The sequence below is a fragment of the Peromyscus eremicus genome, chromosome 4, assembly GCF_949786415.1.
Source record: "Peromyscus eremicus chromosome 4, PerEre_H2_v1, whole genome shotgun sequence".
Classification (NCBI taxonomy): domain Eukaryota; kingdom Metazoa; phylum Chordata; class Mammalia; order Rodentia; family Cricetidae; genus Peromyscus; species Peromyscus eremicus.
This window is the reverse complement of record NC_081419.1, coordinates 94488501-94511204: the sequence shown is the minus strand read 5'-3', so window position 1 is coordinate 94511204 and position 22704 is coordinate 94488501. Positions and strand designations below refer to the sequence as shown.

At 48.9% G+C, this 22704-nt stretch overlaps 1 protein-coding gene across 1 annotated transcript in view; it reads right to left on the bottom strand.

Moving 5' to 3' along the window:
• Positions 1-283: 283 nt before the first annotated feature.
• Stard9 (StAR related lipid transfer domain containing 9) overlaps positions 284-22704 on the bottom strand; it is a 95162-nt gene continuing 72741 nt past the window's right edge. Inside the window, exons 22-33 of the mRNA XM_059261225.1 lie at positions 21896-22370; positions 10522-20619; positions 10143-10340; positions 9582-9765; positions 9108-9245; positions 2498-2615; positions 2271-2392; positions 2006-2070; positions 1682-1884; positions 1438-1517; positions 1104-1262; positions 284-826 (exon numbers count right to left, since the gene is read on the bottom strand). Of these exons, the coding sequence (XP_059117208.1) occupies positions 725-826; positions 1104-1262; positions 1438-1517; positions 1682-1884; positions 2006-2070; positions 2271-2392; positions 2498-2615; positions 9108-9245; positions 9582-9765; positions 10143-10340; positions 10522-20619; positions 21896-22370 (11942 nt within the window). The 3' untranslated portion in view covers positions 284-724. The remainder of the gene's footprint in view (positions 827-1103; positions 1263-1437; positions 1518-1681; positions 1885-2005; positions 2071-2270; positions 2393-2497; positions 2616-9107; positions 9246-9581; positions 9766-10142; positions 10341-10521; positions 20620-21895; positions 22371-22704) is intronic.

The following is a 22704-nucleotide window of genomic DNA, read 5'->3' as shown; positions in this document are numbered from 1 at the left end:
GTTGAGGCATAAGTGTTGGCACAAGATCAAGGCCTGCCAGAACTTAATCCTCTCCAAGACAGTCTGTTTGAAATCCCTCTTGCCATGTTAGCAAGCAGCATGTAGCTGCCCCTACACTGGTCCTCAGGCCCCACACCTTGTCTGTTTCTCCAGTGGTCGGTCTCCCATTGTACTGAAGCTCAAGGTAGACTGACTGTACCAGTGACACACAGTGACCTAGGAAACAGTGTATGTGAATGTGAATAGTAAACACTTGGTGACAGAAAACAATTCTGAATCAGAGTCTGGTGTGTGCAGTTGATTCTTTAAACTGGTTTGGTCTTTTCTGTTGCTCCATCACAAAATGGAACTAAACGTTGGAGGCAGATTCAGAGCACCCTTGGCGAGTGCCTGCCTGCCAAGGAGGCACCTTGCCAAGGCACTGCAGTCTCCAGCTCTGCAGGCTGTGCTTTTTCCAGTCTTTGAGTCCCAGAGGCAGGAAATAAAGGAAGAAATCCTAAAGGTGAGTTGAGTTTCACTGGACAGCCAGGAGATTCAGGTTGCTCACTCTTAGAGGTGACCAAGTACTAAGTACTGGTTTTGCTGGCAACGCGGGGCCGGTGCCATCTGTACAGTTGGCCACCACAGGCAGCCTGGGCTCTTCTTGCTCCAGGGTATAGAAGCAGTATAGAGTCTCAGGTGTCCTGGGCCTACATCTCAGTATAGGGCCGTGGAGACCGCGCTGCTAACTGCCGAGGAAGGATGCCAGCTTGGCCACAACCAGTGGCTGCTGTTTGATAAAGGAGTTGAGAAGGTGAGGAGGGAAGCCTGGTGCACCCAGCTCCACCTGAAAGGAGGAGAAGGAGAAGTGAAGGTGCAGACAGACCTGGAGCAGCCACTCTGGCAGTGGTGACCTAAGGACGCTATGGTCAGCCATAAGGTATTAAGTCAGTCAGTCTCTGGGGCTGGGAGCGTCACAGCGACTATAAACTAGCTCATTCCTCGCTCTTTGATTCCCCTTGCTGTGAGCCTACTCTAGCCAGGTGGCCTGGCAACCAGGGATTCTGTGCCGTTGGAGAGAAATACCCTAAGGTATGCCATGAGACAGGATACAGTGCTGTCACCTGGGCGAGGAAGATGACTCTTGTGATTTCTCTTCCCTCCATGATGGCAGGCTGCAGGACCCAGGCACTGGGCAGGATCTCTCCTCGGACCATTTTTCTGCTGGGTCTTGGCATGGATGTGTCATACACAGACTGAGCTGCCATGATTGACAGGTGCCCCTAGGGACAGAGATACATGTGAGTCCTGCCTGTGTAATGACAAAACAGGGACAGGTTTAAGTATAGTCAGGATGATGACTACAGTCAGCCTTTAAGCCACCCTACCCTAGTGCCCGCTAATTGCACCTCAGCCCAAGTTCATCCCAAAACATTTTACCACCAGCAATATAGGCACCTCTTTGGCTTCCACACAGACACAGCAGAAATCCCGCAGCTGCTTCAGCGCACACATTGTGGTGTCACACACCAAGTACACTAGAAGGACAGACAGATTCCATGCTCAAAAGCCCCCTTTTACTCCATTACTAGATCTCTAGCACAATCTTGCTGAGCAGTCTGGAGTTCCCAACAGTACTACTCCAACCCTCTACCTCTGACCCTGGCCAGGCCTTCGGAAGCCTTCGAGCCCTTGGACTCACCCAGGCTGATACTGTTGGACACTCGCTGGTGCAGCCTTGCTGTATGGATAGGCTTGTGGTACAGAGGCCACAGAGTAGGGTCACTCACAGCTGCCCACACATGAGAGAGTGGCTGGGACACCACACCTGCACCCAAGAAGCCGTGTCGAGTAGAGGAAAATTCCTTGTAGTAAAGCTGCACCTCCTGTTCCTCACCCTGGTAGCTGGGGGACACAGGAGACAAGGAATAGAAAGGAGGCTACCAGCATGAGGTGTGCCAGGAAGCCAGGGCAGAGAAGGAAGAGAAGGACAGCAGAAGGACCGAAGTACTGCAAAGTAACTTACTTCCAGCCAGCTGTTGCCTGACGGCTGAAGAGGTTGTGGAGATTATCTGAACAAGCAGCCATTACCTGGGGTCAGGGTAGAAGCCAAGTCTCTAGGTTCATCAGTTCTGGCTAATTTTTACTAAATGCCCATTTGTCAAGGTGAGTTCTTGAAGCTCCCATGCCTTGGTGGCCCTAATCTGCTTGGCTCCTTTTCCTCCCTCCCCATCCAGCATAAGTCTGGCTATAGCAACAAGAAGGGGAAAGAAGTACACACACAGACTCACATCAGCCATTGAGGTGTTGACAATGTGTTTCGCCAAATCCTGGTAGAGGGAGGAGAAACAGGTCCCTAAACTGGATAGGTTGGAGGGAGAGCAGCCGCCACTGCCCAGGGAGGCTCTGCGGCCTGCAACCGAGAGAGAAAACACCAGGGTGGTGGGACAGTGGTATGGGACCAAGAGTCTTGCACCAGTTAATCCCACAGCTATCAATCCCCAAGCTTCCTACTCACTGTAAGCTAAACTCTTCCAGGCAGACCCAGTTAGGTACAGCTGACTGTTCCTCACTGTGGACCGGCCCCGCCAGTCCCCTGTCCAAGTGTCTTGGAAGTCTGGTACTTGAGTGTCCTCCTACAGAAAAGAGATACTTAGAACAGGAGATCCAGAAGCGGCTTCCACTAGTGATTGTGATGGAAGTTCAGGAGGCTGGATGCTATGGTGGTTTGAATAAGTATGGCCCCCAAAAGGCTCCTATATATGAATGCTTTGGAAGCCTTCAAGCCCTTGGACTCACCGAGGCTGACACTGTTGGTTACCAGGGAGTGGGCACTATTTGAAAGGACTAAGGAGGTGTGGCCTTGTTGCAGGAAGAATGTCACTGGGGATGGGCTTTGAGGTTTCAAAGGCCCATGCCAGGTCCAGTGTCATTCTCTCTGGATCAGAATACAGCTCTCAGGCTGCAGAGATGGCTCAGAGGTTAAGAGCATTAATTGCTCTTCCTAAAGGTCCTGAGTCAGTTCCTAGCAACCACATGGTGGCTCACAGCTATCTATAATGAGATCTGATGCCCTTTTCTATTGTGCAGGCAAACATGCAGACAGAACATCATATACATAATATTTTTTAAAGAGTATAGCTCTCAGCTACTTCTCCAGCGCCATGCTTGCCTGCCGCCATGCTTTCTGCCATGATAATAATAGACTAAGCCCCGAAACTGTAAGCAAGCCCCCAATTAAATGCTTTCTTTTGTAAGAGTTGCCTCTTAACAGCAGTAGAACAGTAACTAAGACAGATGCCCTCAAGAGATTATAGCAATAGGTTCCAGCCAAGAAGGTTTCATTATCCAGGCCACAGGCTTAAAGAGTTGCTTGCAGATCAGCTGCCATGGCAATTGGAATAACCAAAACATGAGCATGGGGCCCTCTGCTGAATGGCCGAACTCCAGGGTCACTGTATAAGCCATCTGTATCGTGGCAGCAGGAGGCAAGCCATCACTGGGGGCGGGGTTTGGTGTGGGTAATAAAGTCAATGAAGAGGACATGAGCAAACAATGAGCTCTGGACAGCAGACCTTGGCCCTGGCCAAGTTCAGCACTGAGCCGGAAGTCCTACTATAGGACCAGAGCCTCTGGATCTCTCCTGTCTTTGGTTAGTAAACTACCAGCTCCTAAGCCAGCCTTTCAGTGGAACAAAAACATTGCTAGTGAGATGATTCAGCAGGTAAAGGCATCTGTCACCAAGCCTGAAGATGAGAGTCCCTGGGACAGAACTGATACTGAAAGCTGTCTTCTGACCTCCATATGTGACATGGTACATGCATCCTATGTATACCTAGATAAATGACAATCCGTTCTACGTCCTTATTCTCTCTCCTGCAGCAACAGTCTTGAGTCGGTTTTAGATCTGTCACTGTCAGGATCTCTTTCACCTAATCATCTCTCCACTTGCCTCCACCTCTCCCTTTTCACTAGATATGAGCATTGAAACAGACAGAGATGTCTTTCCTAGCACTGAGCTTCCCGAAGTCAGTGTTCTGTTTGTCATCTCCTACCTCTCACCTGCACAGCACCTGCCAGAACCTAGAACCATTTGCTCTCACCACTCCTCAAAAAAACCACCACCATAGTCCACAATACTGTGGGACAACAAGACGCATCCAGCCCATCTGCCTGCATCTTTCAGCAGGCTGTCAATGCCCATCAAGATCTGTTCCCCTGGCGCTCAGGCTCTCAGCTCCCACCCGTGTTCCTCCACAACCACAATCATCTTGAGGTTCTTCTGCATCTGGGCCAATGCCTCAAGCAACTTCATCTGTTGACAGTGCTACACTGGTGATTTCTAGCTATAATCATGAATTAATATTGCTATGACAACTGAGTTGGCATTGGTGGCAGGGATTACATCAGAGACCCATTTTATAGATCAAGGCCAAAATCGTTTATGCTTTTTGGGTCAAAGATAATATTGGGGGCAAGAAAAATGTAGTATTAAAAGAAAAATTTTAAAAGGCCAAAAGCAGGAAAACACTGGTTAGTTTATAAATTAAAGACTTCATATGTAACATAGCTATCAAAAATTGAAATATAAAACTATAGAAATATTAAAATATTCAAAAACCCTTAAAAATTAGCAGGCTGCAACAGCACATTAAAAGAATAATACTCCTGGTCTATAAAGTGAGTTCCAGGATATTCAGGTCTACACAGAGAAACCTTGTCTCAGAAAACACAAATTTTTAAAAAAGGGCTAGGAAGATGGCTTGGTGCTTAAGAGGTCTGGCTGCTCTTCCAGAGGACCCAGGTTCAATTCCCAGCACCCTCATGGCAGCTCACAACTGTCTGTAACTCCAGTTCCAGGGGATCTGACACTCTCCCAGATATACATATAGGCAAAACACCGATGACTGTAAAAGTAAACTATTAAAAAAAAAAAAAAAAGAATACATCATGTGTACACAAGTATTCCGTGTGTATTTAGAGAGTTTTAAGAAGGCAAGAATAGTTTCATATTAGCCAACATGAACAAATGCACAAGATAACAATCTCCAAAAACTGAAAGCAAAGCCCCTTATGGTAAAATATATCTCGTTTAACACCTAGTATGAAGTAATAGAAGCATCCTGCTACTGTCTGGAAGAAGGTAAGAACACTGGTTCTCACCTACTCAGGATCTAGCTAATACAGCACAAAGTACCAGTAAGAACATGCAGAGATGTCTAGGATTTGACATGGCATGCCTACAGTCCTAAAGAAATCTAGAGGGGCCTGCGATGGTGCCGCATGCCTTTGATCCCAGCACTTGGGAGGCAGAGCCAGACAGATCTCTGTGAGTTCGAGGTCAGCCTGGTCTACAGAGAAATCTAGAGAAGGGTGCTATCCAATATGATAGCCTCCTTGTTTGCTGAGTGTACAATGTGGCACATGTGACCTAAGGACAAATATTTTGGACCTGGTGTCAGTCACCTATTCCTCCACAAATACAAAGCAGCAGATTGTAACTTCACATTTTCAGGAGCAACTACCGAAGAGCTTTGGGATTCCATACAACAGCGAATGGAAACCTGTAGCTTCCAAAAAACAGACACAAGAACACAGCAGGAGAAACAAAGTATCCCAGCACTTGCCCTGGCTTCATCACCCAGAAAGACGGCTCCCTTCTGTAGGGAGAACTCATCAGTGCAAACAGGACAAGCCTGGCTACTGGGAAGACCCACAACCCTTACAGGCTTACAGCCCAGCGAGATAAGGAACCTGGAATCTTCACAGCCTGGCTTTGGGAAAGGATTCACTTTAACTCCCAGCCATCCCCTAGGGTGCTGTAGACAGAAACCATTTTGATAATGGACCTAACTGTTTAAATTTGGACTGCTCTCGGGATCAGAAATTCCTGTCCCCATCTCTGGGGTCCCATAGAAATTACACTCTACTAACAGCCACCTCATGAACAAGACCTGGCCTAGTAGAGTGACTGACTCAAACCTGCAGAGAGCATGTGGGGAACAAGTGTGACACAGAAGGGAAAGAGGATACTGTAGTTGAGAGGTCCCAGATGACGAAAATGACGGGAAGGGCATGACAGGGAGAGCGAAATCCAGAGGGTCAGGACTTCACAACCTAGATTCCTAAAAGCTGGAAAATCTAGAGCTGGGTAAACTCCTAGATACAGGTAGATGGCCAATAAAAATAAAATCAAGTAGGCAAAACAAAAACAAAAACAAAAAACCCAAAACGGATCTAGGGGTTGGGGATTTAGCTCAGTGGTAGAGCGCTTGCCTAGCAAGCGCAAGGCCCTGGGTTCGGTCCTCAGCTCTGGAAAAAAAAAAAAAAAAAAAAAAAAAAAGACAAAAATAACAAAAAAAAACAGATCTATAACAAGCAACAAGACTGAAACCGTAATACAACAAAGAAAAGTCCAATACTGAATGACTTCATTACCAAATTCTACCAAACCTTAGAAGTTAATGCCAGTGCTCTTCAAACGCTTCCATAAAATAGAAAGGACAGAAACACAACCAAACTCATTCTAGGAAGCCAGTACCCTCCTGTTACCAAAGCCAGAGAAGCACACAACAACAAGACTATAGGCTAAATTCTCTGATGAACATAGATGCAAAAATTCTCAACAAAATACTTGGAAATAGGATTTAAGAATACATTGAGGAGCTGGAAAGATGGCTCAGTGGTTAAGAGCATATGCTGCAGCCAGGCATAGTGGCACATGCCCTTAATCCCAGTGCTTGGGAGGCAGAGGCAGGCAGATCTCTGAGTTCAAGGCCAGCCTGGTCTACATAGCCAGGGCTACATAACTGAGACCCTATCTCAGGAAAACAAAAACAATCAAAAAAGACCACGTGTTGCTTTTCCAGAGGACCTCAGTTCAGTTCTCAGTATCCATGTGACAGTTCACAACTGTCTCTAACTTCATTCCCAAAAGATCTGATGCCCTCTCCTGGCATCTATGGGCACCAGGCACACACATGGTATACGTATACAAATTCAACCACGCATGCATGCACATAAAAGTAAATTTTTAAGAAATTCAACATACTATTAAAAAAATCATTAAAACAATACCATCCGTAATATGTGTTTCATTTATTTATTTTGTGGCTAAAAATAAACATAACTAAGAAAGTCAAAGATCTGCATAATGAAAATTGCAAAACACCGAAGAAAGAAATTGAAGACAGGCACTAAGAGAGGCTCAGAGGTTAAGAGCACTTCCTGACCTTCCAAAGTACTCCCACTTCAGTTTCCAGCACCCACATATGCTCGAAACTACTCCAGGGGATCCAGTGCACACATTTACACAAACACATGTATAAGTAAAAAAAAAAAATTGTTTTAAAATCGTTAAATTCAAACATGGAACTGCCTCCCCAAAGTTCATTACTTGAAAGGATTATACAAGTACATGTTCATGACACTCAAAGCAATCGATCCACAGATTCAGCATAATCCTCATCAAAATGTCATATAATTCATATGGAAATATACTCCCAAATAAAGAAATCTTAAGTAAAAAGAGCAAACAAAGCTGGAAGGTTCATAATACTTGATTTCAAGGCATATACAGAGTCATGGGAACAAAAACAGGGTGGTGTTGGCATAAGTACACTCTCTGGCCACTCAGCCATCTTGCTCTGTATTCCAGCCACACAGGGCCCTGCTTAGCTCTTCACGCTCCAAGCTACTAGGCTGTCCCTCTCCCAACACCAACACCACTCAGCTCTTCTGGTCACCATTCTAGTCTCGGTTCAGTCTCTTCAGGATGTCTTCACTGACCTTGTAGATTTGGACAAACTACCTAGTCCACTGGCTTAGCATCCCTTCAGTTAGCTCAGTGCTACAGCAACAGCAACAACAGTAACAACAACAAGCGACTCAATATTTCTATCTCTAACAGTCTAAGACAGTAACATTTTACACAGTACCTTATCCTAAAATAATATCCACTATTTTGGATAAAATAAAAGCTTAAGTTGGGGCTGGAGAGATGGCTCAGTATTAAGAGCACTGGCTGCTCTTCCAGAGGACCTGGGTTTGATTCCCAGTATCCACACAGTGACTCACAACTGTCTGTAATTCCAGTCTCAGGGGATCTGATGCCCTCCTCTGATCTCTGTGGGCATCAGGCACTCAGGTGGTACACAAGCACACCTGCAGGCAAAACCCACACGCAAAATAAAAACAAATCCTGCTGGGCATGATGGTACATGCCTTTAATGCCAGCACTCAGGAAACAGAGGGAGAGACAGGCGGATTTCTATGAGTTCAAAGTCTATGCGGTCTACATAATGAATTCCAGGCCGGCTAGGGCTATATACAGTGAGCCCCTGTCTCAAAAAAAAAAAAAAAAATTTTTTTTTTAAAGATTTATTTATTAAGTATACAGTGTTCTGCCTGCATGTATGCCTGTGTGCCGGAAGAGGGCACCAGATCTCATTACGGATGGTTGTGAGCCACCATGTGGGTGCTGGGAATTGAACTCAGGACCTCTGGAAGAGCAGCCAGTGCTCTTAACCACTAAGTCATCTCTCCAGCCCAGTAATAAATCTTTTTTAAAGGACAAAACATAAACAAACAAACAAACAAAAACAAAACAAAACTGACCGTGTACTATTTTGTTTGTTGGCTTTTTTTTTTTTTTTTTGGTGGTGGTGGTGGTGGTGTTCTGAGACAGGGTCTTAGTATGCAGTTCTGTCTGTCCTGGATTTTACAATGTCAATCCAGAGATTCACCTGCCTCTGCCTCCTGAGTGCTAAGATTAAAATCCTGCACCACCATGCCCAGCTGTGAACCACCCAGGTTCCATTTCTGGCACCCACATTACATAGCTCACAACCACCAGTAACTCCAGCTCCAGGGGGATCTGATGACTCTGGCCTCTGTGGGCACCAGTACTCACATGCCTGTACCTACACACACACACACACACACACACACACACACACACACACACACACACACTTAAAAATAAGAACAACTTTAAAAACCACAGAAATGCAAGGTTAAAAGGGAGGAAGACAGCCCTAATGCAGAGGGCTCAGCAGAGACCTTGAGAAGGCGGCACAGGTCCTACACACACTGTCATCTCCGAAACGTCCTCATGTCTGTCCACTCACCTTAACCTCTAGGGACTGCAGGTGGCCTGAGAAGGCTGGGCTGCTGTTGTAACCAGATGTGATGCCAGAAGACAGGCTTCCATCAGAGCTGGTGCACAGGGAGCTGGAGTTGGCTAGAGTTTGCAGTTTTTCCTCTTCCTGGGAAGAGGACGGAAAACTAGCTTCTGACGATACACCCTCACTACCACATTCTCCCCCCAACCTTCCCTCTCCCTCCACAGCTGCTACCACTCACCTCCCAGAGCCTGCCGCTGTAGCCTCCCACCTACTTCCCAGAAGCCACCACTGTGCATGCTTCCCCACATCCCTGACTCCACACAGAACCCTCTTCCTCCCATACTCTGGCTGTGACCAGAGTGATGATCCCAGCTGTGGGCTAGAAGCAGAGCCCTGCACCCTCCAAGTCTATCTACAGACTCACAGGCTGCCAGAGTCTCAAGAGCTGGCCCAGGCTCCAGGCCTGTCCTCCCTCACCTTCAGCAGCTGGGAGATGATCTGCTGTCGGATTCTCAGCTTTTCTTGTTCAGTCCGCTCCCTGAGCCGACCCTGAGCCTGAGCAATCTCTACCTTGGCCTCCTCTCGGGCCTGATGATAGTCTTGAAGCATTAGCTCAATGTCAGAGGGTGGGTGGGCTGATTTTGATGCTGGTTCTGGGATCCTAGGGAAGTCCACAGGGTGAAAGGACACTTCTAACACGATGAGTGTGTAAAGTATGGTCCTGCCCACCCCAGCAGGTTTAGCATGCCCTCCTGCTATCCACAAAGTCATCGTTCTATTTCCTTATGAGACTTCTAGAAAGGGAGGAACATGCCATTCTAAGACCCAGGCACACAGACTTGCACAGTATACGAGTCCCTTTGTCTAATACTTTCCCACGACTTCTCTCTGCCCATCTCCTTCTTCACCCCTAGATCCCATCCCCTCCTATACATCCTATTTCCCAGACTCCTACATCTACCTCAGTTTATCCAGAAGCATGGAAAAGCCTTTGGGATGTTCAAATTCCAGCCCCTGCTCCCACAGATTCACCCTTACCTAGTGGTCTCCACAACATCCTTCCTCAGCTGCCGCAGGTATTCTCGGTGTCTGCTGGGCAAGTCAAGTTCCCAGGTGGGAAGATCCTTGCTGGGCAGGAAGCCGAACTGTTTTTGGGGACTGAGGCTTCTTGTTCGACGAAAGTTATGAAGTCGCTCAGCCCTCTCCCTCCTGAGGGTCTCTATAGTCTTTTTCTGCCTGAGACAAAATGTAATTGATCCACTGAAGTCAGTCTTACATGGCCTTCACCCTCAAGTTCTCTGACCCTGTGGAAGATCCCTGAGGGGAGCAAGGGCAGAGCTAATAGCTCACTGTTAAGTTTCCTCGGGTGGGTCCTGTTGTACCTTGCCTACCCTTACCCTCCAGGCCCAGGGCCTACCTGGTGGAGCGCTCCTCCCAAGAGGACGGAGCAGGTTCTTGAGGAGCAAGCGCCTCCCCTGTCCCGCTCTGCAGCACCTTCAGCAGGGCATCTGTCTCCCCAAAGCCACGGTGTAGTTTTGCTTCTGTGAGTTCCACACTGAGTGAGGGTTTCTGGATCCCAACTTGCAAAGGGATGTGCTTCAACCGGGGCCACACAGGATTCTGGCTGTTGTCATCAGAAGATTGCAGGGGCCTTTGGGTTTGGTCTCCAGAACTGGAATCACACCCAACCCCTCCATTCTCACTGACATGCAGCTCTCCACAAGACCCATCCCGAACTCCATACCAGTTATCAAATTTGTTATGAACTGGGAGGTCCCTCAGGCTGTGATGCTGGAGATCAGGGGCCACACACACATGTGACTCAGGGCAGAGCAGCTCCACAGGTTGGCAGGCCTGAGGTGGCTCTACAGCAGGACTTCGAAGCCCTGTAGTATCGGAGACAGGACAAGAGCTAAGGGGCTGAAGAGCTCTCCATGAAGAAGATAGATCCAGCCTGGGCTGTGGCTCCACTATAAACACTGAGCTCTCTTCCTCACTTGCTGCCCTGCCCGGCCACTGACTTGGCCTCCTACTGCTCCGTGGACCGTGCTCTATGGAAGCCACCTTCTCAGGCACAAAGCTGTCAGCCAGCTTCAGGCTCTTGTGCCTTGGTAGAGGAGATGTCAGTCTGCTTTGGTCTCCAGTGGTGCTCCTGGGCTGAAGTTGCAGAGGGGCCTGCCCTAAGAAACTAACTTGGAGACTAGAGCTCTGCTGTGGGCCGCATGGGGAACTAGAATCCAATGATCTCTCAGAACTCTTTTCTAAGGGGCTCTTGCCTTCTCTATCTAGAGACTCAGCTCTCTGAGTGACAGCGGACTCATTAATGGCTTGAGAATTATCCATTGGAGGTCTTGGGTTACCAACAGCAAGGTCAGGACTAATGTCAATCTCCTGGAAGTCTTCCAGAGGATGAGCTGAGGGAACTGATAGAGTCAAACAGGCTAAGGGGTTGCTCAACTCCTGGGTGCTGGCACTAAATGTAAGGATTGGGGAGGAAGCCCTGTCCACCAGCAGGGCACTCTTCTTCTGGGTGAACTCTGAAGCTCCAAGGAAGAGCCCTGAGTGGCGGGAGATGCTGGAACTGTTGACCACCATGGAAGGTTCCTCTGGCTGCAGACTGGGAGGTGGGGAGCCATCAGTAGAAGCTGGGGGGCTCACAAAAGTAAGGTTCTGCCCAAGATGGGTTTTTTGAAACCTCAAGTGTGGTGAGGGCACAGGAGGCCTCTGCAGCTTATAGTGGGTACTTCCTTCATGGTGATCTGGGGGTTCTGTTTCCTCTGCCCCTTTCTTCAGAAATACCCCTGGGACATATCCCTTTTCTTGAACCACGGTAGTGACACCTGAGTCCGTCACTTCAAGGATCACACTGACTTCCTGAGGCTTGACCTCTGGGGCCTGGAAGGGCAGAGGATGTAAGGCCAGGTCCGTCTGAACGCCCTCATCCACAGTGGTCTGAGTAGAACTGTCCATCATGAGGGCCTGTGGGGCCTCATCTAGGGAGTCACTCTTGCTGTTCTGCTCCTTTAGGACCACACTTGGCTGTGAGAGACTCCCAAGCAGCTCGGAAGTGCTGTGCAGAAGCTGGGAGAGGTGGAGAGAAAGATTGTGCATGCTGGTCCAGGAGGCCAGATCAGAGTCTGACACTGACCTAGTGTCAGGCTGAGTAGAGATATCGGTGCAACTCCAGTAGAGCCTGCTGCCCAGGGTCTGGGTTCCCTGCTCAAAGGTGTTCATCCTGGCCTGTCTCCCAGCACAGCCTGTCTCAGACGGGCAGAGCACTACAATCTCATCTACTGGAGCTGTGGCACTCTCTCCAGCCAGAGGCAGCTCACTCTGTAGACAGCCTATTTCCTCAGAAGAGTCCTTGAGTGGGGATCTCTTGTCAGGATCCCAAGTTGGGGCAACTCCTTCAGATCCAGTCAAGTCATGGGGCTTCTCCACAGCCAGTGAGGAACTCCTTATTTCCCAGCCTTCCTTTGAACTTTGGTCATTCTCAATACTGTTGTGGATGTTTGGCAGATCCTGATTTGGGGCATAAGTCCTGAGATGGGAGTGAAATGGGGGTTTCTTGTCATCTAGGGCATTGTCCATGCTGGAGCACTGAGCCGTATTTGATGGTATTAGGCACTGGGGTTTCTGGCTACAAGAGACAGCATCTGCACTTCCAAACACATACTGCTTCCAGCCAATCTGCACAGGTCCCTGCGGACGCCAGGGCAGGACATAGGGGTTTCTGTCACTGGAGCCAAAGCGCGGCACTTCTTCGTCCGTCCGAGAGTGCCGGTTCTCTGGCATGCCCTGGACACTCAGTTTATCTGTCTTCCCTTGCGGGGCCCGTTCCAAAGTACCAGGCATCCAGTTCGTCATAAAATCAGGGGTTGGCATACATGACATGGTAGAAGATGTTGGATAAGGAGGAATGACAGGTTTCGGGGGCCTGTGATCAGTGGGGTTATTGTTCAAAGTACATGAAGCTCTCTGATCGCAGTCCTGAGTCTCTGGAGACGTTGACACTGGCTTTTCTGAGGGACAGCCCCTGAGATGTGGGCTCCACAAACTCTTTGGCCCCTGTGCACCTTCATTTGTTGGAGGAGATGCCACACTCAAATTTAATTCTTGAAAAGATAGAGAGGAATTGACCACAGAGAACTGAGGTCTAGGGGAGTCCCTGGCATGCTCAGGGCCAGAGAAGACTGCAATCACAGGAACTGAGTGGCCGCGGCAGAGAGCAGGCTGCTCCCTTCCAGAGCCGAGCTGGCCTGGAGTCTGAGCAGCAGGCTGTGATGTTTCAGTCTGCCCCAAGGGCAGAGAAGCTGGGTCTTCAAGGTCTGAAAAGACAGTCTGGGCCACCAGAGACTTGGTCACAGCCATCCCTTCCCTTCCCCCATCTCTAGGATGAGAGCCATCAAAGCCGCCCTCATTTAAAGACGCTAGATTTCTGACCTGGGCATGGTCTTTGCCACCTCCTGAAGTCTGGTCTCTCTGTTGCTCTTCTTCCTCCCACAAAGTCTCAATCTGAGGGTAGCCGGTGTGTTTTAACCTGTCTATAAAATTGGCTTGGGGACCCAAGCAACTGTGACTCCTGACCTCAATGGAAGATTGTGTCTTTTCCGAACAGCGTCTAGTGGTGTTTTCTAAATGTCCATACTGAGCTGCTATTACCAGCTTGCCGTCAACAGATCCTTCATTTAAACTTAGGGTATGTGGCCCCTGAGTCACCACGGGAGTTTCTGGCTTGGTTTTAGATGCCTGTGCATCCTCCCCTACAGAGTTATCCTTTAAAGTCCTCAGTGGCTCAGAATGTGCGCCTGCAGGACTGGTTGGATAAGCATCCTCAGGGGCAGTGCTGGCCTTCTTCCCAGAAGTCTTCTTCTCAGAACCTTCAGCTGACCTTCTACCAGCAACTATATGGAGGAGGCCATCTGCCTTCACTTCTGAGGTGGACAGGGAATAGCAGCTTCGAGCTGGAGAGGAGACAGCAGCTGCAGTGGATGGGTTGGGAATGCTACTGTCTACAGGCCCCAGTTCTACATTAACATGCTTGTGCTCGAGGTCGTGTGCCAAAGACACCTGGGAGTCTTTGGAAAAGCTCTCTGCTGTTCCATCCACTTCACAGGCCCTAGATGGTACGACGAGAGGTGGGTGGGCAGGATGGACAGCAGCCTGAGGCGCTCCCTTCCTAAGGACACCGTCTCTACAACATGGCAGAGTGGAGGAACAGGAGCAGCAGGCATGAACAGCAGGAGGTTGAGAACCACTTACTTGGGGCCAAGGAGTAGTTCTGTTCTCTTCCTCCTCATAAGATGAGCCAGGTGGCCTGCTGCCTCTGGCGCTCCCCTCGAAGACAAGGCGCTCTTTGGGGCGCAGACCTGGAGCCTCTTCTCTAACTCCACTAAGATGCAGGCTAGGTCTTTGATCTAGCAAGGGAGCTGACCTTGGATTACTGCTGTCAGCCTCACGGGCTTCTGCCGGGCCAGAGTCAACATTTTTCCACTTGACAGGATGCCACATGTGAACTTCTGCTTCAACTTTTCTAGGAGGTCCTGGGTGGACAACACATGGCTTTGGACTTGCCTTCATTTCTTCTAAGGCAGTAGAAGCATCTGAGCACTGAACATGGTCTTGCTTAGGCCCTGAAAGGCCTGCAGAATTATCAACATTACAGATCACAGACTGACATTCAGAATGGACTGCTTTTCCTTCCTGTGTGGCCACTAAGATTTTACCTGAGCCTCCTCCACATGTACTATCTAGACTTCTAGGTTCCTTATCCTCTGGGATGCTGTCCTGATGACCAAAGGATATACTCTCTGCAGTTTTCCATGCAGCTAACTGACTTTGCCCATGCAGAATCCTGCCAGGATCATCACAAGAAGTTTGAGAAGATAAGACAGATACTTTTTCTGATCCTACCCTCCCATCCTGTTCTACAGCTGGTATAGAAAGAAGCCCATCTGAGGCCAAAGGATCAACAGAGGACAATGTTCTGGATGTTTCTTTCTTTTTCTCCATGACTTCAGAAGAATCAGACCATCCACTTGCTCCCCCAAACTGCGTTGGTTCTCCAGTACAATGTCTTTTTTCTAGATCTGGGACAATGTGAGAGGAAGCCAGCAAATGATGCCACGGTCCTCTGTCAGTTTCAGGATGGGGCAGATGCTGAAAGCCCCCTGCACTGGGAGGCATGGCTTGGGCTTTCCTCTCAGCAGACACAGCAGATGGAGAGGTCATATGCGGTCCCTGGGCTTCATCCCAACCTAACTTAACCGTTTGCTCCCGAGGCCTACCAGCCGCCTTTGGAAAACACTCTTCTTGCGAAGTCTCAGAAGGAAGGACTGTCCCCTCAGCCACGAAGTCATTAAGCTGCCTCCTCTGTGCTTTTGCCTGTCTGATCTCTGCCAAGATAGCCAGGCATATGGACGCATGGATAGAGGAGTCGGGTAGTAGCACAGGCTCTGGATCAGGCGCCCTCAGCAGAGACAAAGATGTCAGACAAGCCCTGCTAGCAGGCTGTTGGTCTTTGGACTTCTTCTCTGCCTTCTGCCTTTCCTCCTCACTCTGGTCACTATCATCTTGTAAGAGGAAACTGACCCTCTTTTCAGCCTGCCTTGAGACCCTGTTCAAGGAACTGGTTTTTATTTCTTTTTGTACAGTTGCCTCAGATTCAGAACCCAAGCCTTCCTGGGTAGTCAAGACTGTTGAAGTGACTAGCCCTCTCTGGTCTTCTTGGGGGCTGGTGCTTACTGTTATCCAGTCCTCTGTCTCTAGGAGAATGCTCTCCGGTGTAGCAGACTCATCACTAGCTCTCATGACCATGGGTGTCACAGACCCACACCAGGCAGTGTGTGCAGTGCAAGCATCCCCTGTAACACTTCCCTGTGGGCTACTGCTTCTGGCCTCTGCTCTGTAATCCTGATGCCCTACTCCAGTTGCCAAGGAACTTCTATTAATTTTCAACATTGTAGGCTCTAACATGTACTCAAATGAAGAGATGCCTTTGGTATCAGAGGCATGCAAACAGCTTCTTAGTAAGCTTGGAGAATGCAAGGGCTGAGTACCACTCAGTTCTCCATAAGGAAGAGCTTCAGAGAAGTCTGTCTGGTTATGGAATGGGGAGACAGTCTCCTGGTTGAAAAATGTCCCCTTACAGAGCTGACTTGGAGCAGAAGGTTTCTGGGTCAATGAGACCATATTCTCTTCTTGCTGGTTCTCTTCCTGTTCCACGGCCAGTTCTTTAACTCTTCTGTGAGCTTTTGTATCTTCCAACTCTAAATCCCTTAGGAGATCAACCATTTGGCTTTCCTGAAAACTTTCCATAGTCTCTGGTTCCTTGAGATTTTCCAAGGCCCAAGCCTGGTCTTGGAAGTCTGCTGATACATTTAGCAGCTCATCATCCTTCTCAGGAGAGCTCACCACACTGAGCTGCAATGGCGGAGCTCTAGCGAACACTTTCATTCTCCTTGAGTGAAGGGAAATGTTGCTAGACTCTCTGCCAGCTTTGTCCTTCCCCAAAGAATCACAGGGACCCCTGGCAAGTCCGTCTACTCCAGGTGATGGGTGTGAGTGTCCACTCTCGGACAGCCTCTCTTGTGCATGTCCCTTTGATCTGAAGGGGCTTCCTATGATTTTCTGGACCTGGGAGTTATTACTGATAGCATTGTTATATTCCATTTCCCTAGCTTCACGGTCTCCAAAGAGACCGTCCTCTATCTGTATTGGAAAAGATGGCTGATCCTCAAAGAATAAGTGTTTTCCAGAACTTCCTGGCATCAGGACATGGTCAGCCCTCTCCTGATCCCGGAGGGCCTGGAGCATAAAATCTGTACTTGGAGTTTGGGAAGCATGAAGCTGCTTGTTGTTGTTCTTGGATTCGATTTCTAAGATGCCAGTTTCCAGCTGCATCACACTCCTGATCAGTTTAGCCATCTCATCGGCATTATTCACTCTTTTATTCTGTTTCTCTCCCAAAAGTTCTTCTTTGGGCTTTTTTTCTTGTGACTGCCCACGGGCCTTGCATTCAATAGGCTTTCTTTCCTGAGAGCACATAACTAGATGGCATCTTTCACAGGTATACTGGGTTCCTGGAAGACTAAACTCTTCTTGGATGTCTTTGGAAATCATTTCCCTGAGAAGCACAGATTCATTCCTCCCCTCCCACCTATGAGTTGGACTCCCACCTCCTGCCATGATCACAGGGCTGCATACTGGACAGTGGAGCGACCTGGACTTCAAAGAAACAGCAATTTCCTCCGGTATGACCTTCTCCAGAGCTAAACTGGGGATTTTACCAATGAACTTGGGCCTGGCTCCTGAAGAAGACTGGCTGTGCACACCACAGGCCTGTATCTGCGGTGGGAGTGGGCTCTGCTCTTCCTCACTTGCCTTGGTATCACAAATGAAGAGCAAAGTATTTGACTCCGAGCTGTCCAAGGCAACACTGCAGTGGTGCCATGCCGAGGCCCCTTCTCCTTCCGTGTGGACCGAGAGGCTGTACTTTTTATTTAAAACTCCAAGTTGACTTCCACATTCACAAACTTTGAGGCTGGTAGAAGGGAGATGATGTCTGTTCTGAGTAACAAAACAGTAAGCAGAATCATGGTTTCCTTCCTCTCTCATATTTCTAGAACATTTCTCCAGTTCTTCAGTAACATCTCCTGTGTTCAGATCAGTTGGCCTCTTTGTTGTTACCTGCTGAGATGAGTCAATCTTACAATTCTGGCTTTGTGACAACTTGGGTAAATTATTCTTCCAGTGCGCTTTCTGGAGGACTTGATAGCTGTGACCAAAGCCCCAGGCTTCCCTGGGGGGTGGGGATGGCACCCAGGCTTCCCTGCAGGCTGGGATCTCTAAGGCAGTCTCTGTCAGGGCATCCCTGCTTTTGGTTACATAGAATGTCTCCAAGGGAGGTGGTTGCAGAGAAGATGGGAAAGGACTCCAGGGCTCCGAGTGCAGGAACAGCTCTGGACCTGGAGGGAAAGGGCCAGAAGCATCTGTATGTGTTCCATCTGCTTCCTTGGCATGCTGCTGAGAATCTGCCTTCTCTTCCAGCAGAGGGTGCTGGTGGCTGTTGTGACTTAATAGTCTTGGCTGCACAGCAGTGTTTTTCCTAAGAGGGCCAATGGTTTGCTTCCGTGGCCAATGGTTCGCTTTGGTGGCTAAGGTATCGTGACTGTGATAAACCTTCTTCTGGAAGAAATACTGCCCAGAGGAAGTTATCAGCCCAGGGTTCCTGCTACCCTGGAGGCACCCTTCCAAGCTGGCCTGATTGACTTCCCATGCTTCTGTCATAGAATTTGGTATCATGTTTCCTCCTGTACAGGTCTGTGCGTTTATGGATCCAGAAGCCAGGGATTCTAGGTCTGCTGAGTATGCCCCGTTGTAACTCACCTTCTCAATGGTACTGAAGAGATCAGAAGCACTTTCTAAGTTGGCACTCAAACTGTCACGGTCTTTCTCTGCTCTTAAGTGCCTGATTGTTGATGGGTGGACTGTAAAGTAGCTGAAATCTAAATCTGTAGATACCCCAGGGCCAACAGGCAACTGATCTTCTACTTTATCAGAAGCCTCAGCCAGGGAGCTAGAGTCCTCCTCCGGGAAGGAGCAAGCTGGCCTGGGCTCTCCCACAGCTTCCAAGACAGAACGAGAGAGTCCAAGGAGGTACTTCCGCTGAAGGGCACCCCAGTTCTTCTCATGAACACTGTCTACGTGAGTCAGTGAGGTGGCAGAGGGAGCCAGCACACTTGACAAGTCAGAATTGTGCGACTCTTCAGAGATGCCCTGGTAGGTCATGTCAGGGATTTCTTTGCCCCGAAAGACACCATCAACTCCTGGCTGAAGGAGCCTTTGACGTCCACAAACTGAGGGCTTGGGTGTATCAGAAGCAAAGGTTGTGTGCAAATCTGAATGGCAGGGTGGCTCAGCACTGTCTTGGGGCAGTTTGCAGCCATGTGGCAGGACCGTACCTGGTGGCTTTACTTCTTCGACATTTAGCCCGTGACTGGGCAGCTCATCATGGGGCTGAATTTCATGTACATCAGGACTTGGACATAAAGAATGTACAGTCATTGAGGGGCTGCTGGGATTGACCTTAGAGTCACAAGAAAACCATGAATCCACAGATACCAGGGGGCTCTCTCTTGCAAGCTGCATGCCTTGGAGAGAGTTGGCTTGTTCGCAATAGCTTGCCTCCATTTCTAACTCAGACTGTTCACAGTGGGGCTGGAACTGAGGATCAAGGTAAAATGAATTGCTCTTTGGCAGGAAGGCATTCTGTCTGACTCCTGTTCTATGGTTGATAGGGCTAGACCTGCACATTGCCTCCTGGTCTACTGAAGGTAGGACGGCCTTCTGCAGGTGCCAAAACGTCTCTGTAGGCATCTCATCAGCAGAACCAAGGAAAGGCTCCTTTTGCCTATCCTCTCCCAGTTCTTCAGCATCAATCAGGCCGTCCAAGGAAAAGTTCCTATGTGCTGGAGTGCATAAGCTACTGCCTGAGGGCTTGGGGAGATGTCTCACAGAGACTGAAATTCTGGTCCTTGAATGTCCATGGTTCATGGTGGAATATTCATCCACTGAGTTTTCTGGGGGGCTTTGGTACCCTTTCTCAGCGAGTGAGTCCTCAGATAATTGACTGCTGTCACTTTCAGAGTTCTCTGGATCTGGAAGATCCCATTTTTCCTGAAGGTCCTCTGGCTTCAGCAGCTCCTTTGGGACTTTGGCACAGGCATAAGAGAGAGAATCCACTGAGTAACTGCTATCAGTGTCAGATATGTCCTTGTCCTTTTCTTTTACAAGATCCATTATAGGTCTGGAATCTGTGAATGAGGCCAGCATGTCTGGATCCCCTGTACTATGCTGTCTTTTTAAAGGACTGCCATGAGGCAAATGAGAGAACTTTCTGGCAATGTCTCTGGCCCTAGCTGCCGGCACCCTCTGGTATTTTTTTGATGCCCTGCTTAGAGGAGGTGGTTTGGATTCTGCCTGAAAAGTCTTGCCTACTTTCCCATGCCCAGCTGCTTGCTTGGATCCACTGTGATAAGTAGAGTGGGAAGTGGTTTCCTTAGGAGCCTTGGAGGTCCCACAGCTCCCTTCTCTTTGCCACCCAGTCTGTGTGTTGCCAGAGGCTGCTAGTCCCTTAGTCCTTCTGGTCTGTGCAGCAGGGGTGTGGGGCCTTGGACCATCCCTTGGCCTAAGCTTCTGAGTCACTGAGCCCTGGGAGGACACCTGGCAGGGCTGCTTACCCAATGACTTAGTTTCCTGGCTAGTGACAGACTCATGGCTCACAGGGAGACAGGTGCCTTGGGTAGAGACTCCCCTCCTGGCTGAGGCTCCCTGTGCTGGATAGAGCTTCCTCCAGCCTGATGGATGGAGGCCATTCCTGCCCAGGCACCTTGTCCTTGGAAGGGAAGCAGTAGCCTGGGGAATGGAATCTGCTGATAGGGTTTTCTCTGGTATTTGGTGAGTTGTGTCGGGCACAGGTGGTGACATGGTGGAAGGATCCCAGTTCAGGAAAGCACTGTGAAGATAAGGAAAGTCATCTCAGAAAAGTAATGTCCCCTACGTCCTATCAATAGAAGGAATATGACATTCCATTTAGTTGGCTTTGAAGAAGAGTGGAAAGCAAGACAATGTCACTCACTCTGCCCTACAGGCCTCATCTCAACACATACAAAAGCTGACTTGACAAGAAAGCCCTGGCTTTCAGAAGTCTCAGATGCACACTGTTACTCAACCCCCACCCTCAACTGCTTTATCTTAGGAAAAAGTGGAACTGAATTATATTTCAAGCAACTGGCTATGTGAGGAAAGCAGAAACAATTTTAATACTATAATGACTCAAGCAGATGAATCTATCAAGTGGTACCATCTACAGATCTGATGCATTCTGCACACTTAATATCAAGAAATAGGAAAGAATAACTACAGGAACTTCAAAGACTTAAGAGTGGCAGGCAGTATATACATTAGATCTTGATTTGAAAAACCAAGACACACTTGACACAACTTGGGAAAACCGAAGGTGACCAGTTTTAGATTCTATTAAGCTATCAACCTTGATCTTCACAGATATGATTTAGTAGGTATGACAATATATTTTTAGAGGTACATATTTGAAGAAATGGTGTTAAAATGACATGCTGTTGCTTTAAATCCTTTGGAAGATAGAATGGTAGGACTAGAAGTGAATTGGTATGTCTTTATAATTGCTGAAACTAGGTGCTACATAAGTCTCTCAACTTTTTGCATGTTTAAAGTTTTTCCATAATAAAAAGTCACGTTTTTCTGCACAGTTATTTAAAGAACAAAGAGGTGAGCAAGTATAACAGCAACAGACATTGTGTGATTCTTCTGAGCAAGGCCAAGGATACACAGAACAGGACATGGGCCTCCAAGTAATCTGGGAGATAACAAGCTCCCACCCTGTGACAACAGAAAGGGCATGAGGAGCAGAGGAGGGAGATCCAAACTGAACTTGGGAGTCATGTGTCAGGTCAGGGAGGAGGCAGCCTGTGGGATCAGGAGGCCTGTGGGATCAGGAGGCCTGTGGGATCAGGAGGCCTGTGGAGACCGCCATCTAGACAGTCCAGGTCTAAATACTCATGAAATGAGCTAGGAACTAGAGCGGCTCAGCAAGAATACAAAGCAGCCTGATTGTGTAAAGATGTGTAGACATGTGTAGACAGAGGAAAAAACACCTCTCCGCCTCAAAGATGAAGAAGCCCTGGGAGTAAAGAACACTTCCTGGGCAGCTGGGTAACAGCAGCCACTGCTCCTGTGCACATCACTGGTACCTGCGTAGCCGGGACAGGCGCTGGCTGCACAGCCTTTGGAGGCTCAGAGAGCTGCAAGTTGTCCATCTGCTTCTATGCTCAGAACCTGGGCCTGAGGTGTTAGAGCTGGAGACCCACCTTGGGGCCTTGGAGGCACCATCATCCTGGAGCCCGAAGAGTGCCCTGAGCTGCTGCAGTCTCCTCTGGGTCTCCAGCAGCCTCTGCTTCTTAATAATTCTCTGCAGCTGGAATGAGATCTTTTTCTGCCTGATGTTCCACACTGTAGCCCAAGACGTGCGTCTCCGCAAGCGCCGCAGCGGCACCACCCTCTTCTGGCTTTGGACCAGTGGGGATGGTGGGGTCTGAGGAACTGTTGGAAGCCAAGCATCAGGTGCCACAAAGGCCTCGAGTTCTTTCTCTTCTCCACTGCCGTCTTCTTGCTGTGTCTCCTGTAAGCGGGCTAGCCAGGTCTCTTCTCTGAGAAGCCACTGCTGGTCTGAGAACCAAAAATACCCAGAGAGAAGGTCAGCAATTTCTGTCTATAGCGGCCTGGACTCAGATATCTCCAGCCATGGCCAGAGTTGTGAGGAGTGAAAAGGGTTGAATAGAGTGACGTGGCAAGTGAGCGCCAAAGGGCCTCCCTACTGCAGGGGAGGGAGAGGAAGACATGTAGGCCTCAACAGAACAGTGGACAAGTGGGGCGGGTGGAGACGCCCAGACAAGGGTGCCACTGCAGGGTGTCAGCAGAAGGTGGATCATTCTGAGGGGCCATAGAGAAGTCCACTGGCTTATTTCCAGCCCCCTTGTGTGAGCTTCTGGTCTCTAAAAGA